The sequence below is a fragment of the Orussus abietinus genome, unplaced genomic scaffold (assembly GCF_000612105.2).
Source record: "Orussus abietinus isolate OABI.00-Male unplaced genomic scaffold, Oabi_2.0 scaffold128, whole genome shotgun sequence".
In the NCBI taxonomy this organism is placed as follows: domain Eukaryota; kingdom Metazoa; phylum Arthropoda; class Insecta; order Hymenoptera; family Orussidae; genus Orussus; species Orussus abietinus.
Window position 1 is genome coordinate 30851 of NW_019394281.1, and position 12487 is coordinate 43337.

General features: G+C 36.3%; 1 protein-coding gene across 1 annotated transcript; it reads left to right on the top strand.

Annotated features, from left to right (window-relative positions):
- Window positions 1-3061: 3061 nt before the first annotated feature.
- On the top strand, window positions 3062-11932 carry LOC105695664 (ATPase family AAA domain-containing protein 2). Its single transcript, XM_012417442.1, has 11 exons — window positions 3062-3215; window positions 3446-3594; window positions 4672-4941; window positions 5571-5762; window positions 6282-6463; window positions 7229-7415; window positions 8389-8574; window positions 9684-9825; window positions 9936-10046; window positions 11232-11336; window positions 11438-11932. Exons 1-11 carry the CDS (start codon window positions 3062-3064, stop codon window positions 11758-11760), a joined length of 2001 nt encoding a protein of 666 aa, XP_012272865.1. The 3' UTR covers window positions 11761-11932.
- The last annotated feature ends 555 nt before the right edge of the window (window positions 11933-12487 follow it).

Sequence of the window (12487 nt, forward strand, 5' to 3'; positions counted from 1 at the left end):
CTCTGCTTTGTTATTACATGCAGAAAAATGCTGTTGTTCGTTGAAAATAGACGTCCGTTGTGTTTTTGTGGAAATGGAAATTCGCAGTTTCTAACGGTAGTTCTGTCATGTTTATTTATTTGAATGTTTATCGTTTGAATTTCAGAACTTACATGTTTGTCTTTAAGATATAATCATTTACGTACTTATTCATAAAATTTCACAATTTACATGTTCGTTCTCTATTTACATGATTTTATAAGATTCCATTTTTAAACTAACCACCGAATTTATCCAATTCCATATTTTGCTATAAATATGATGAAAAAAATAAATAACAGCTAATATAATAATACACGTTGGGCAACGTTACATTATATTGTTGGCAAAAAATGTACATTTCCATGTTTATTTGCATATATTCGATGGGGTCTTATAGAATCGAGAAAAAAACCACATAAATTACGAAATCCGCGTTTTGGAAGCTGCAAGTGCATATTCATTACTGAAATAAAATAATAATAATTTAATAATGCATTAAACTATATGTTCGGCAAAAAATGTACATTTCCATGTTTATTAGCGCATATTCGATGGGAACTTATAGAATCGAGAAAAAAACCGCATAAATTGCGAAATCCGCGTTTTGGAAGCTGCAAGTGCATATTCAATACTACAATAACACAATGTCCAGGTATTTTCAGTTAAACAGAGCATTTTGCTGCACACAGCAAGTAAAGAGGTATTTGAAGAACGAAATATGAAGAGTCTCGGCGAAAACTGCGACGCGAGCAAATACTTATGGGAATATTTACAATAAGGAGAATGTCTTTTAACACGCCCTCGGAAGGCTGTCCACTTACTTTTCACAGGAATAAAAAAAAGAAAAGAAAAGGAACAAAACCTGGGGGAAGTTCCTCCTATTTAAAGGGGAAACTTTCGGGGTGAAGTTAGCCGACTTTCTTCGGGTAGTTTGTCGAAATAGTTAATTGCCGGGCGGAGAAGGAGAGAAGAGAGAAAGAGTAAGGAGGACAAGGGAGAAAGAGAGCATACACTGCCTTATTTATTTTAACAAATAAGTATACTTCATTGTCATACGCGGTAGCTAATGTGAAATAAAATTTCGTAATATACGCGATTATCCTGCCTTTCTTCTTGCACCCCTTTTCCCCATTTTCGTCGATTTCAAAAGGTGATTATCTTTATTTTATATTTGCAATTTTTAAAAGGCAATATGTTAAATGCAGAAACATGTAATATGCTGCTCATGAAAATTGCAATATTAAAAATCATAACTGTGCATGTCTTGTAACCAATGATGGGATACCATGGTGATATTTTGGTCGTTCCATGTATTGTTCTAATAAAAATTGAATTTGTTGTCTTAATAAAATATATGTTCGATGAAAAATATGTTCCGTGGTTGCGCGTTTTTTAATTTTAGGTCGCGATTTTTTTTCCACCTGTGTTTAATGTTTTAAACATTAAGGTAAAGTGAAACACGTCGAGAAACTTGATCGACGTCGATAAAGATTTTTCTAAATACCTACGTTGCCGACGTTCATTTTTATATTAAGAGCTGGGTCGAATTATATTGGGTATTGTATACTGGGAGACATCAATGCCCTCCAATCCTGCACAGGCGATGCCGTATCTGCAGGGGAGGCATACATGTCCGCCATTGTACCAAATGGCATACTCCATCTGTCGTTTTCGTACAATAATTATACAGAAATCGAAGTAAAACTCCAGAAATCCTCTGGATTAATGCTTTCTGGGGCCCTAATTGACTGCAGAGGGACCCCCTGCGCCATCTGTGATTTCCAGGTCAATTAAATTTTCCCTCCGAGACCTCGTATTCCCATCGTTTTAGCACAGAAGCGCATAAGACACTGTTTTTGCCTTTATCCCGTTAAAACGCGAGTTTATCGATTGCCAGAGTGTTCTAAATCTAGGCAGGGGTTTGCACAATTTTTCAATTTTGAGTCCCGACCTCTTTTCCAGCTGGGTATAATATTAAAAGAAAATTACGCGAGAGTCTCTCAGCTGTTTCTAGCGTGGTCAGTTGGCGAGACGTCAGATATGTGAAATGTGAAATCCTCTCGTGGAAGCAACCGGCACAAATTCCAGTGGGAAGTATCTCCCTCGCATTTCTAAATATGCCCGTGAACGACTGATAGTTATCAGGAATTTTGGAAAATTTATTCAGAGCTTACAGAACCCGGCATGACGGATCCTCTGACCTTGCCTTTGGTCGACGACCAAGAAGAGGATTTTTAGGACTCGTTCTCAGTCATCTTTTAATTATCAACCGTTTCCGTAATTAACATCAATATATATATACACATAATTTGTTCTTAATTTTCAATTAATATATTTTTAATTATTAGACATACACAGCAGGGCATATAGATATACCGCTTGGCGTGAACCTCTTTTTGATATCTACAAACAATATTACTCAACAGTCAATTTAACCTCACTTTACGTAATATAATTGATATCAACTTGTTTTTCGTTTTTAATTATTACTATTTGAATTATAAATTCATTCTTAATTATTGTACATCATACCCAGTAATTATTAGATATCTTGGCGTGCGTCTCTTCCTAATATCTGCAAAAAAGAAATAGAGTGCAGCAGTTAGTTTAAACTAACTTTAGGTAATGTAATTGATATCGACTTGTTCTTCATGTTTACTTAACATAATTTGATTTATAAATTCATTTTTAATTATTATTCGTCATACCTAGCTGTGCGTCGAATAGTCTGCCTTGGAGTACATCTCTTTCTGATATCTACAAAAAGTAAAACTCAATAATTAATTTAACCCAAGTTTATGTAACAGAAGTAATATCAATTGCATGTTATCTTACATGAACATATTTTAATTATNTAATCTCAGGATGTACTCGGTACGAATTTTACACCTCGAAATCAACCTTTTGCTAATCAAATTCTTCTATTTCCATGATTTGCGAAAGAGCGAATAATAAATGTTATATATAATAAAACAGTTGGGTTAAATTTCCCTTTTTATGTAGGAGAAAAAAAGTTCGGCGGAAAATCCGGGGAAGAAATATGGCGGCCGTGAAGGACTTCTCCTGCGTGGGCGGCCTGGAAAAGCAGGTGAAAATTGTCAAGGATATGGTTCTTTTTCCCCTGATGTATGGGGACGTGTACGCGAAATTCAACCTGAGGCCTCCCAGAGGATTACTATTTTACGGGCCACCTGGTGAGACAATTAATCACTACTGAGCGAGTAATTTTCCCTATTTTTAAGGTGAATTGGAGTTGGCTCTCCAGTGTGTGTCGACAATCACACACCGGTGAATGTCAACATTTACCGGCGTAAGTCGACATTCTCCAGATTTCGGTGTTTCATTGTAACATATATATATCACACTTTCATATCACTTTTAAGGAGCATGTTTATATACTTCGCATTTTTTTTTTCTTTTTCAGGAACTGGGAAAACATTGGTAGCAAGTGCATTAGCCGGCGAGTGCAGCAATTCAGAGAGGAAGGTCTCCTTCATCGCCCGAAAAGGATCGGATTGTCTCAGCAAATGGGTCGGCGAGAGCGAGAAGAAGTTGCAGAAAGTCTTCACCCGGGTTAGAATAAATTCCAGAAAGTTTTAAGATTTAATAGTACTCTTAAGGTGAAGTGAAACACGTCGAGGAACTTGATCGACGTCGATGAAGAAGATTTTTCTAAATGCCTACGTCGCCGACGTTGGTTTTTATATTGACAGCTGGGTCGAATTATATTGGGTATTGTACCAATGGCATACTCCACCTGTCGTTTTCGTACAATAAATATCAAGAAATCGAAGTAAAACTCCAGAAATCCTCTGGATTCGTGCTTTCTGGGGCCCTAATTGACTGCAGAGGGACCCCCTGCGCCATCTGTGATTTCCAGGTCAATTAAATTTTCACTCCAAGACCTTGTATTCCCATCGTTTTGGCATAGAAGCGCATACAACACTTTTTTTGCCTTTATCCCGTTCAAATGCGAGTTTATCGATTACCAGAGTGTTCTAAATTGTCGTAAAATTGTCCTGACCCTTTCGATTCTCATATCAGAGCCTTCGATAATTGTATATCGATCGAAATATGAGAGCTCGACGCCATTTTGCTTCTGGTCCGGGCTGAGTAAAAAAATTTTTTTGAAAAATCCAAATCTTGAATGTGTCAGAACAATTCTTAGATGATCGGGAGTGATGTGTCAAAGTTTCCGACAGTTTGGTCTAATACCCTTAAAAAACAGTGTTGTATTAAAATCGACTGATTTGAAGGGTTTACATTAATCCAGATGATTTCTGGAGTTTTACTTCGATTTTTGTATAATTATTCTACGAAAACGACAGGTGGAGTATGCCATTTGGTACAATACCCAATATAATTCGACCCAGCTCTTAATATAAAAATGAACGTCCGCAACGTAGGTATTTAGAAAAATCTTTATCGACGTCGATCAAGTTCCTCAACGTGTTTCACTCCACCTTAAAAGTTATTTCTCCGCTTTTCAGGCTCAGCAGACGAAACCGAGCATCATTTTCTTCGGTGATCATTTTCACTCCACCTTAAAAGTTATTTCTCCTCTTTTCAGGCTCAGCAGACGAAACCGTGCATCATTTTCTTCGGTGATCATTTTCACTCCACCTTAAAAGTTATTTCTCCTCTTTTCAGGCTCAGCAGACGAAACCGTGCATCATTTTCTTCGACGAGGTGGACGGCTTGGCACCCATCAGGTCGAACCGTCAAGATTTCGTCCATGCAAGTGTCGTCTCCACTTTATTAGCTCTTATGGACGGATTGGATAACAATTCCGAAGTTATCGTTATCGGAGCGACAAACAGACTCGATGCGATAGATCCTGCTTTAAGGAGACCTGGAAGATTCGACAGAGAACTTTATTTCCCTCTGCCCTGTTACGCGGCGAGAAAGGACATCCTTTCGGTACAACTCTCTTTGCTCGATTATTATAAATAAAAATAGTAATAAGAATTTGTTCATTCTTACAAGGAAGTTATCCCAGGTCGATCTCTCCGATTTCATTTCTTTTATAATATGTTATAGTAGACTAAAAACTAAGCGCCATGTATTTTTTTTTATCTGCCATTAAACACTTTAAGGGGGTGAAACCACCATCCAAAGTAAGGCTCACCCCTTCATTTTTTTTTTTAATTGTGAAAATTATATTTTTCATTTCTCGTTATGACAAAACCTTTCCAGGTGAATGAAAAAAAATACGTATCGCTTAGTTTTTAGTCTACTATAACATATTATTATACATTTTTTGTAATTTTTTATTCTATGTCATTTATGTAATGTACTCTAATTTACATCGAATTCCGTAAGAGGAATATATTTGTTCATGGTTAAATTTCAAAATTTTAACGTTAAAGTGACGATTTTCATTTTCTATTTAATACCTGAATTCTCCCTAATTTATGGAACAGAAATTAATTTTCTGTACATTTTAATTCTATTCATACAGTGCGCTTTAATTTTTGCCGATTTGGAAATGCAGGAGCTTTGGTGATTTTTATCGAAAATAAAAATTAATAAAAACAATGTATTATTAGATTCACGTGAAAAGCTGGAAGCAGAAGCCCCCTCAAAAATTCCTGGCTTATTTGGCCTCGAAAACTGTAGGATATTGCGGAAGCGATCTTCAAGCATTGTGTGTCGAAGCTGTAATGTGCTGTGTTCGCAGAAATTATCCTCAAATTTACTCTTCGAAGTCGAAACACCACATCAACGAGAGGAGCCTTAAAGTAACTTTGTCATTATCTTAATTTTCAAATTTACCTTATTTTTATTTCATAATTTTTCTTCATAATCTCAGGATGTACTCGGTACGAATTTTACACCTCGAAATCAACCTTTTGCTAATCAAATTCTTCTATTTCCATGATTTGCGAAAGAGCGAATTTAATTTGCATACGTTTAATTATAAACCTGTATTTTCATTATCTTAATTTTATAATTTTTCTTCATAATCTTAACAACTGTACTCGGTACTAATTTTGTACTTTAAAATCAACCTTTGGCGATTCGAATTCGAACTTTAGCGAATCAAATTCTTCTGTTTTCATGATTTGCAAAGGACAAAATTGATTTGCAAACATGTAGTTATATACCTGCACTTTCATTATCTTAATTTTGCAGTTCATCTTATCTATATTTTATAATTTTTTTCATAATCTTAACAGCTGGTACTTGGTATAAATTTCAATATTTTGTACTTTGAAATCAACCTTTGCGATTCAAATTCAAACTTCTTTTTCTTCCAGGTGGAAAAGCAGGATTTTTTAAAAGCACGTCAAAATATTGTGCCAGCCTCCCATAGAGTCACCATAGCCCCAGTAAAATGTTTATCAAACAAAATGCAACCCATGCTTCAAGAAAGTCTGGCAATAATTGTCTCGAGGCTGGAAATGCTCTGCCCAACAGGAATGTTGACATCGGACAACATGTTAGTAATCTTTTTCAAAATTCTACCAATTTTGAACATACTTCCGTGAAAATACTTTGCACACAGGTGCACAATAACGCAACGTCGCTTTTCTTTTTACAGTACTTTACATCATAAGATCCCTAATTTAAATTATTTAATTTTGAAATAGTGTACTACAGCTATTCCGATATTATTTTTTTTCTCAGTTATATTTCAAGGTCCTTGGCATCAATTTTGAAATTTTTAAATAATATAGAACAACTATTTCACTATTCTGTTTAGTTACATTTCGGGATCTGGAAATTTAATTTTCATATTTTTTAACAGTTTAGTACAACAATTTCGCTAGTTTTTCAGTTTCATCGCGAGATACTTAATTTTAATTTAAAAATGTTTAATTATATTTCGGGATCTTGAAATTTAATTTTCATATTTTTGAACAGTATAGTACAACAATTTCGCTAGTTTTTCAGTTTCATCGCGAGATACTTAATTTTAATTTAAAAATGATTAATTATATTTCGAGATCTTGAAATTTAATTTTCATATTTTTTAACAGTATAGTACAACAATTTCGCTAGTTTTTCAGTTTCATCGCGAGATACTTAATTTTAATTTAAAAATGTTTAAAGGGTACAGTACAACTATTTTCTTCCTTTTTTTTTATTTATATCTAGAGGTCCTTTTAAAGCCTCTCTTGTCCTGTGCATGTGCACCTGCGTTGCACCTGATTATAATAAGGAACCGCAGCGAATAATTTCTATACTCAAAAAATGATTTCAGCACCGGAAGTGCATGCTCAAGGTCTTCCGGATGTCCAAGAATTTTGCTCTGCGGTTTAGACGACTGTCACACCCGACATTTGGGTCCAGCTCTGCTTCACACTCTGGAACACCTTCCTTGTCACATTCTGGACGTCACGACATTGTTCGAAGAAACTGGACGTGCAGCTGAAGAGGCGATAATTCAGGTTCCAGGATTTTTTAACCCTTTGAACTCGGAGTCGTATCGACATATGGGCGAAATTTGTCTGACCGTGCAGGCGATATTGGACCAAACGTCGGGCGCCTTTAGGCGCTCTTAGTAGCCAAAGGATTAAGGGGATGTGAAAGTGGAACCCGAAAGATCATTTATGAAACTTTTCTACGAACTGGGTGTTCCAAATCGTTTCAAACTTGACAATGTGGACATTGTGGCTATAAGAAAGGTCTGGACACTCATGATATTTCATTTTTCATAAAAAATGTTGCAAATATCTATAAATAAATTTTTACAAAATTGAAATTTTATGGATGTCAAAACTTTCCTTATAGCCTATATATTTACATTGTCAAGTTTGAAACGATTCGGAACACCCATTTCGGAGAAAAGCTTCATAAACAAAACTTTGCCACTTTCACATCGCTTTAAGGGGATGTGAAAGTGAAACCCGAAAGGTTCATCATTCATGAAACTTTTCTACGAACTGGGTGTTCCAAATCGTTTCAAACTTGACAACCTGAACATGGTGGCTGTAAGGAAGGTCACTCATGAAATTTCATTTTTTTAGAAAAAAATGTTGCAAATATCTATACATAAATTTTTGAAAAATTGAAGTTTTATGGATGTCAAAACCTTCCTTATAGCCTGTGTATTTACATTGTAAAGTTTGAAACGATTTGGAACACCCATTTCGGAGAAAAGTTTCATAAACGAGACTTTGCCACTTTCACATCGCCTTAACCCTAACGTTCAGAGGGATTAAGAGACCTGGTAGAGTTTCGCGCCAAATATATATGTGTAACTATATTCATTTATATTATATACATATATAATACATAAATCTATATAAAGAGGCGCGATTTCTAAGTCAGGGATTCCCGCTGGAAGATGAAGACACATTGGACGACCAACCAATGGCGTCGTTTAACAATTAGGGTTTGACCCGTGAATTCTCGGTGCAGAAGGTGAAGGCTGCTCGACACACTCTTCCATCGCTTCTCTATGTCCCTGACTTGTTGGCCTGGTGGGATCTAGTAGACGAAGCAGCCAGGGTCGTTTTTGCATCTCTATTGCGCGGCCTCGACCGGACAGTTCATATGCTGGTTCTAACCACCGCGAACTGCAGTTTGGCCGGTTTACCGGAAGAGGTACATCCTTCTTTACATATATTTGTTATACAAAATTATCAAGCGAAATGCAGTTTAGCTAGTTTGCCGGAAGAGGTATATTCTTCTTTATATATACTGTTGAACAAAATTATCAAGCGAAATGCAGTTTAACTGGTTTACCGGAAGAGGTACATCCTTCTTTACATACATTGTTGAACAAAATTATCAAATGAACTAGTTTACCTAGTTTGCCGGAAGAGGTACATTCTTCATTACATGTATTGTTCAACAAAATTATCAAGCGAAATGCAGTTTAGCTGGTTTACCGGAAGAGGTACATTCTTCTTTACATATATTGTTGAACAAAATTATGAAGCGAAATGCAGTTTAACTGGTTTACCGGAAGAGGTACATCCTTTTTTACATATATTTGTTAAACAAAATTATCAAGCGAAATGCAGTTTAGCTAGTTTGCCGGAAGAGGTACATCCTTTTTTACATATATTTGTTAAACAAAATTATCAAGCGAAATGCAGTTTAGCTAGTTTACCGGAAGAGGTACATCCTTCTTTACATGTATTGTTGAACAAAATTATTATAAATTCATAACATTGTTTATAAAAAATGAAATTTCATGGGTGTCAGGATCTTTCTTAAAGCCTCCACATTCACATTATAAAGTTTAAAGCGATTTGGTAAATCTGTTTCGGAGAAAAGTTTCATAAACGACTCTTTAACGCCACTTTGACATCACCTTAAGGTGACGATGAAAAGGTCACAATTATGAAACTTTTCTACGAAATAGATTTACCAAATCGCTTTAAACTTTATCATGTGAATATGGAGGCTTTAAGAAAGATCCTGACACCCATGAAATTTCAATTCTTTTCAAATTTGTTCATAGATATTCACAATATTTTTTATAAAAAATGAAATTTCATGACTGTCAAGATGTTTTTTAAAGCCTCCACATTGGTATAGTCAAGATTGAAACGATTCGGAACACCCATCTCGGAGAAAAGTTTAATAAACGAGTCTTTGACGCCACTTTGACATCACCTTAAGCACTAAACCCGAACTATTGAAGTTTCTTTATCCTGCAATGAAATGGTTTACAGTGGTCCCTAAAAAAATGTATTCTTTTGCAGATCTCTTCACTTTTCGACGAGTATCAAGGAGAAGTATACGAAGTGCGACCTCCAGGACTCCCAGAGCGTCAGGCCTTCTTCAAGCAGATCTTCCTCAGGGCGAACTCCTCCTCGGACGACGTCTCGAACAGGTCGTCTTACGGTTCGTACTGCACAGGGAGGGGAATGAATTAATGAATAATGCTTTTTTTTCATCCTCTCTTCCCGCGCCGCGGTATTGATCGAAATGACATCGTTGCTTACGCGGATCAGCTGACGTCTCGCAAGTCGTAAGCCCGAAGAAGATGAAGGTCGAGAGCAACGCCAGGAAGCTGAAGTGCAACAATTCACAGACCGTCGAGTCCACGGTGCAACTAGAGTCACGTAAGGGTGTTTCATTTCCTCGGATCCATAAAAAAAGAAAGGAATAAACAAAAAGGAAATTAAAAAAGGACGGAGAAATTGCGCATGGAGGGAAGAAGATGCATGACTTAAGGGGATGTCAAAGCGTCATCCGAAAGCTCAGTCGTTCGTGAAACTTTACTCCGAAAATGTCTATAAACATATACATATTTTCACTTTTTTTTTTCTAAAAAAATGAAATTTCATAAGTGTCAGGACCTTCCTTATAGATGCCGTGGTCACGTTGTCAAGTTTGACACGATTCGGTACACCCAATTAGTGGAAAAGTTACATGAACAATTCAATCACCTTAAGGTGATGTGAAAGTGTAAGAGGAGACTCGTTTATGAAACTTTTCTCTGAACTAGGTGTACCGAGAATCGTTTCGAACCCTACAATGTGAGTATAGAGAGCCTAGGGTAGGTTCTGAAACTCGCAAAATTTCATTATTCATAATGTTGAAAACCTCTATTAAGAAATTTTTTAAGAATTCAAATTTTATGGGTGTCAGGACCTTCTTTATAGTTTCCATATTCATATTGTCAAGTTAAAACGATTCAGTACCCCCAATTATTGGAAAAGTTTCATGAACAATTGAATCAGCTTAAGGTGACGTGAAAGTGTCAAAGAGGTCTCGTTTATGAAACTTTTCTCCGAAATGGGTATTCCGAATCCTTTTAATCTTGACAATGTGAATATGGAAGCTATAAGGAAGGTTTCGACACCCATTAAATTTCAATTTTCCAAAAATGTATTTATAGATATTTTCAAATTTTTTTAAAATGACATTTCATGAATGTCAAGACCTTCCTTATAGGCTCCATGTTCACGTTGTCAAGACACTCATAAAATTTCAATTTTCCAAAAATTTATTAATAGATATTATCAAATTTTTTTTTATTGAAATTTCATGAATGTCAGGACCTTCCTTATAGACTCCATGTTCACGTTGTCAAGACACTCATAAAATTTCAATTTTCCAAAATTTATTAATAGATATTTTCAAATTTTTTATAATGAAATTTCATGAATGTCAAGACCTTCTTTATAGGCTCCATGTTCACATTGTCAAGTTTGCCACGATTCGGTACCCCTAATTCGTAGACAAGTTTATAAATATATAAAAAAAAAATATATATCAATATATAACAATTTTCGAAAAAGCAGCGGAAGCAGTGGAGGTGCTGGCCATGCGAAAAGTGAAGACGGAAGGCCGAGGAAGAACGAAGATCAGCTCCGTTCTCTCTTGCCACTCGACGACGTCGAAATCCAGTTAAGGATCTTGCTGACTCGTTAAACACCTTGCAATTACTTCATGCAGGACCTTTCAGCACGCTGCGCATTTTCTTTCCCCTCTAATATCGGTTTTTCAGGGCTGAACATCAAAAGGGAACACAGCGCGTCGGGGGAAGGAGTCGCGACGAAGAGGCAGAAGTTGATGAACGGATGTTCGACGTTGAAGCCGACTGGAAGCTCCGAAAAGCTGAATGAGGAGCAGCTGCACATGCTGCTGCAAAAAGCCGTGCAGTTGACCGAAGGGTGCATCTGCCAGCAGCTGGAAAGTCTTTGCGTATTGTTGGAGTTGACCCTAGAGAAATGCGAGGATGACGTGTACGGGTCTCTCGTTGAATGTCTAACGCGTTTCGAGGAACTCGAAAACAGCAGATACAGGGTTAAAAAGGAAATGATATTGTGATATGGATCTTTCCTTTTCCTCCCCTCTCGATAAGACCCCCGCGTATATTATATCATTCGTTGATTGTCTCGTTTTAAGGAGTGTATATTTACTTTTGTGAAGAGCCGTTCAAGGGATGTGTCCCTCAGGGATTGTCTGAAAGTACATTTTTCATTGCTGCATTGCTGTTAAAGTGCTTACGTTTTTCTCATATGTACCGGAGGTACTTGGTGCGGAACTCTACAGGGCCCCTTAGTATTAGGTAAATCATGAGTGACTGAATATGGCGGAATTCGATGGTACGTTTTTGGCATATTTATCCCATGCATTTGGTGCGGAACTCTACAGAGTCCCTTAGTAATAGGTAAATCATACGTAACTGAATGTGGCAGAATTCAATGATACGTTTTTGTCATATGTACCACATGCATTTGGTGCAAAACTCTACCAAGTTTCTTAGTAATAGGTAAATCATAAGTAAATGAATAAGATAGAATTCAATGATACGTTCTTATCATACATACCATATGCAATTGGTGCAAAACTCTACCGAGTTCCTTAGTAATAGGTAAATCATACGTAACTGAATATGGCAGAATTCAATGATACGTTTTTGTCATATATACAACATGCATTTGGTGCAAAACTCTACCAAGTTCCTTAATAATAAGTAAATCATAAGTAACTGAATATGGCAGAATTCGATGATACGTTTTTGTCATATATACAATATGCATTTGGTGCAAAA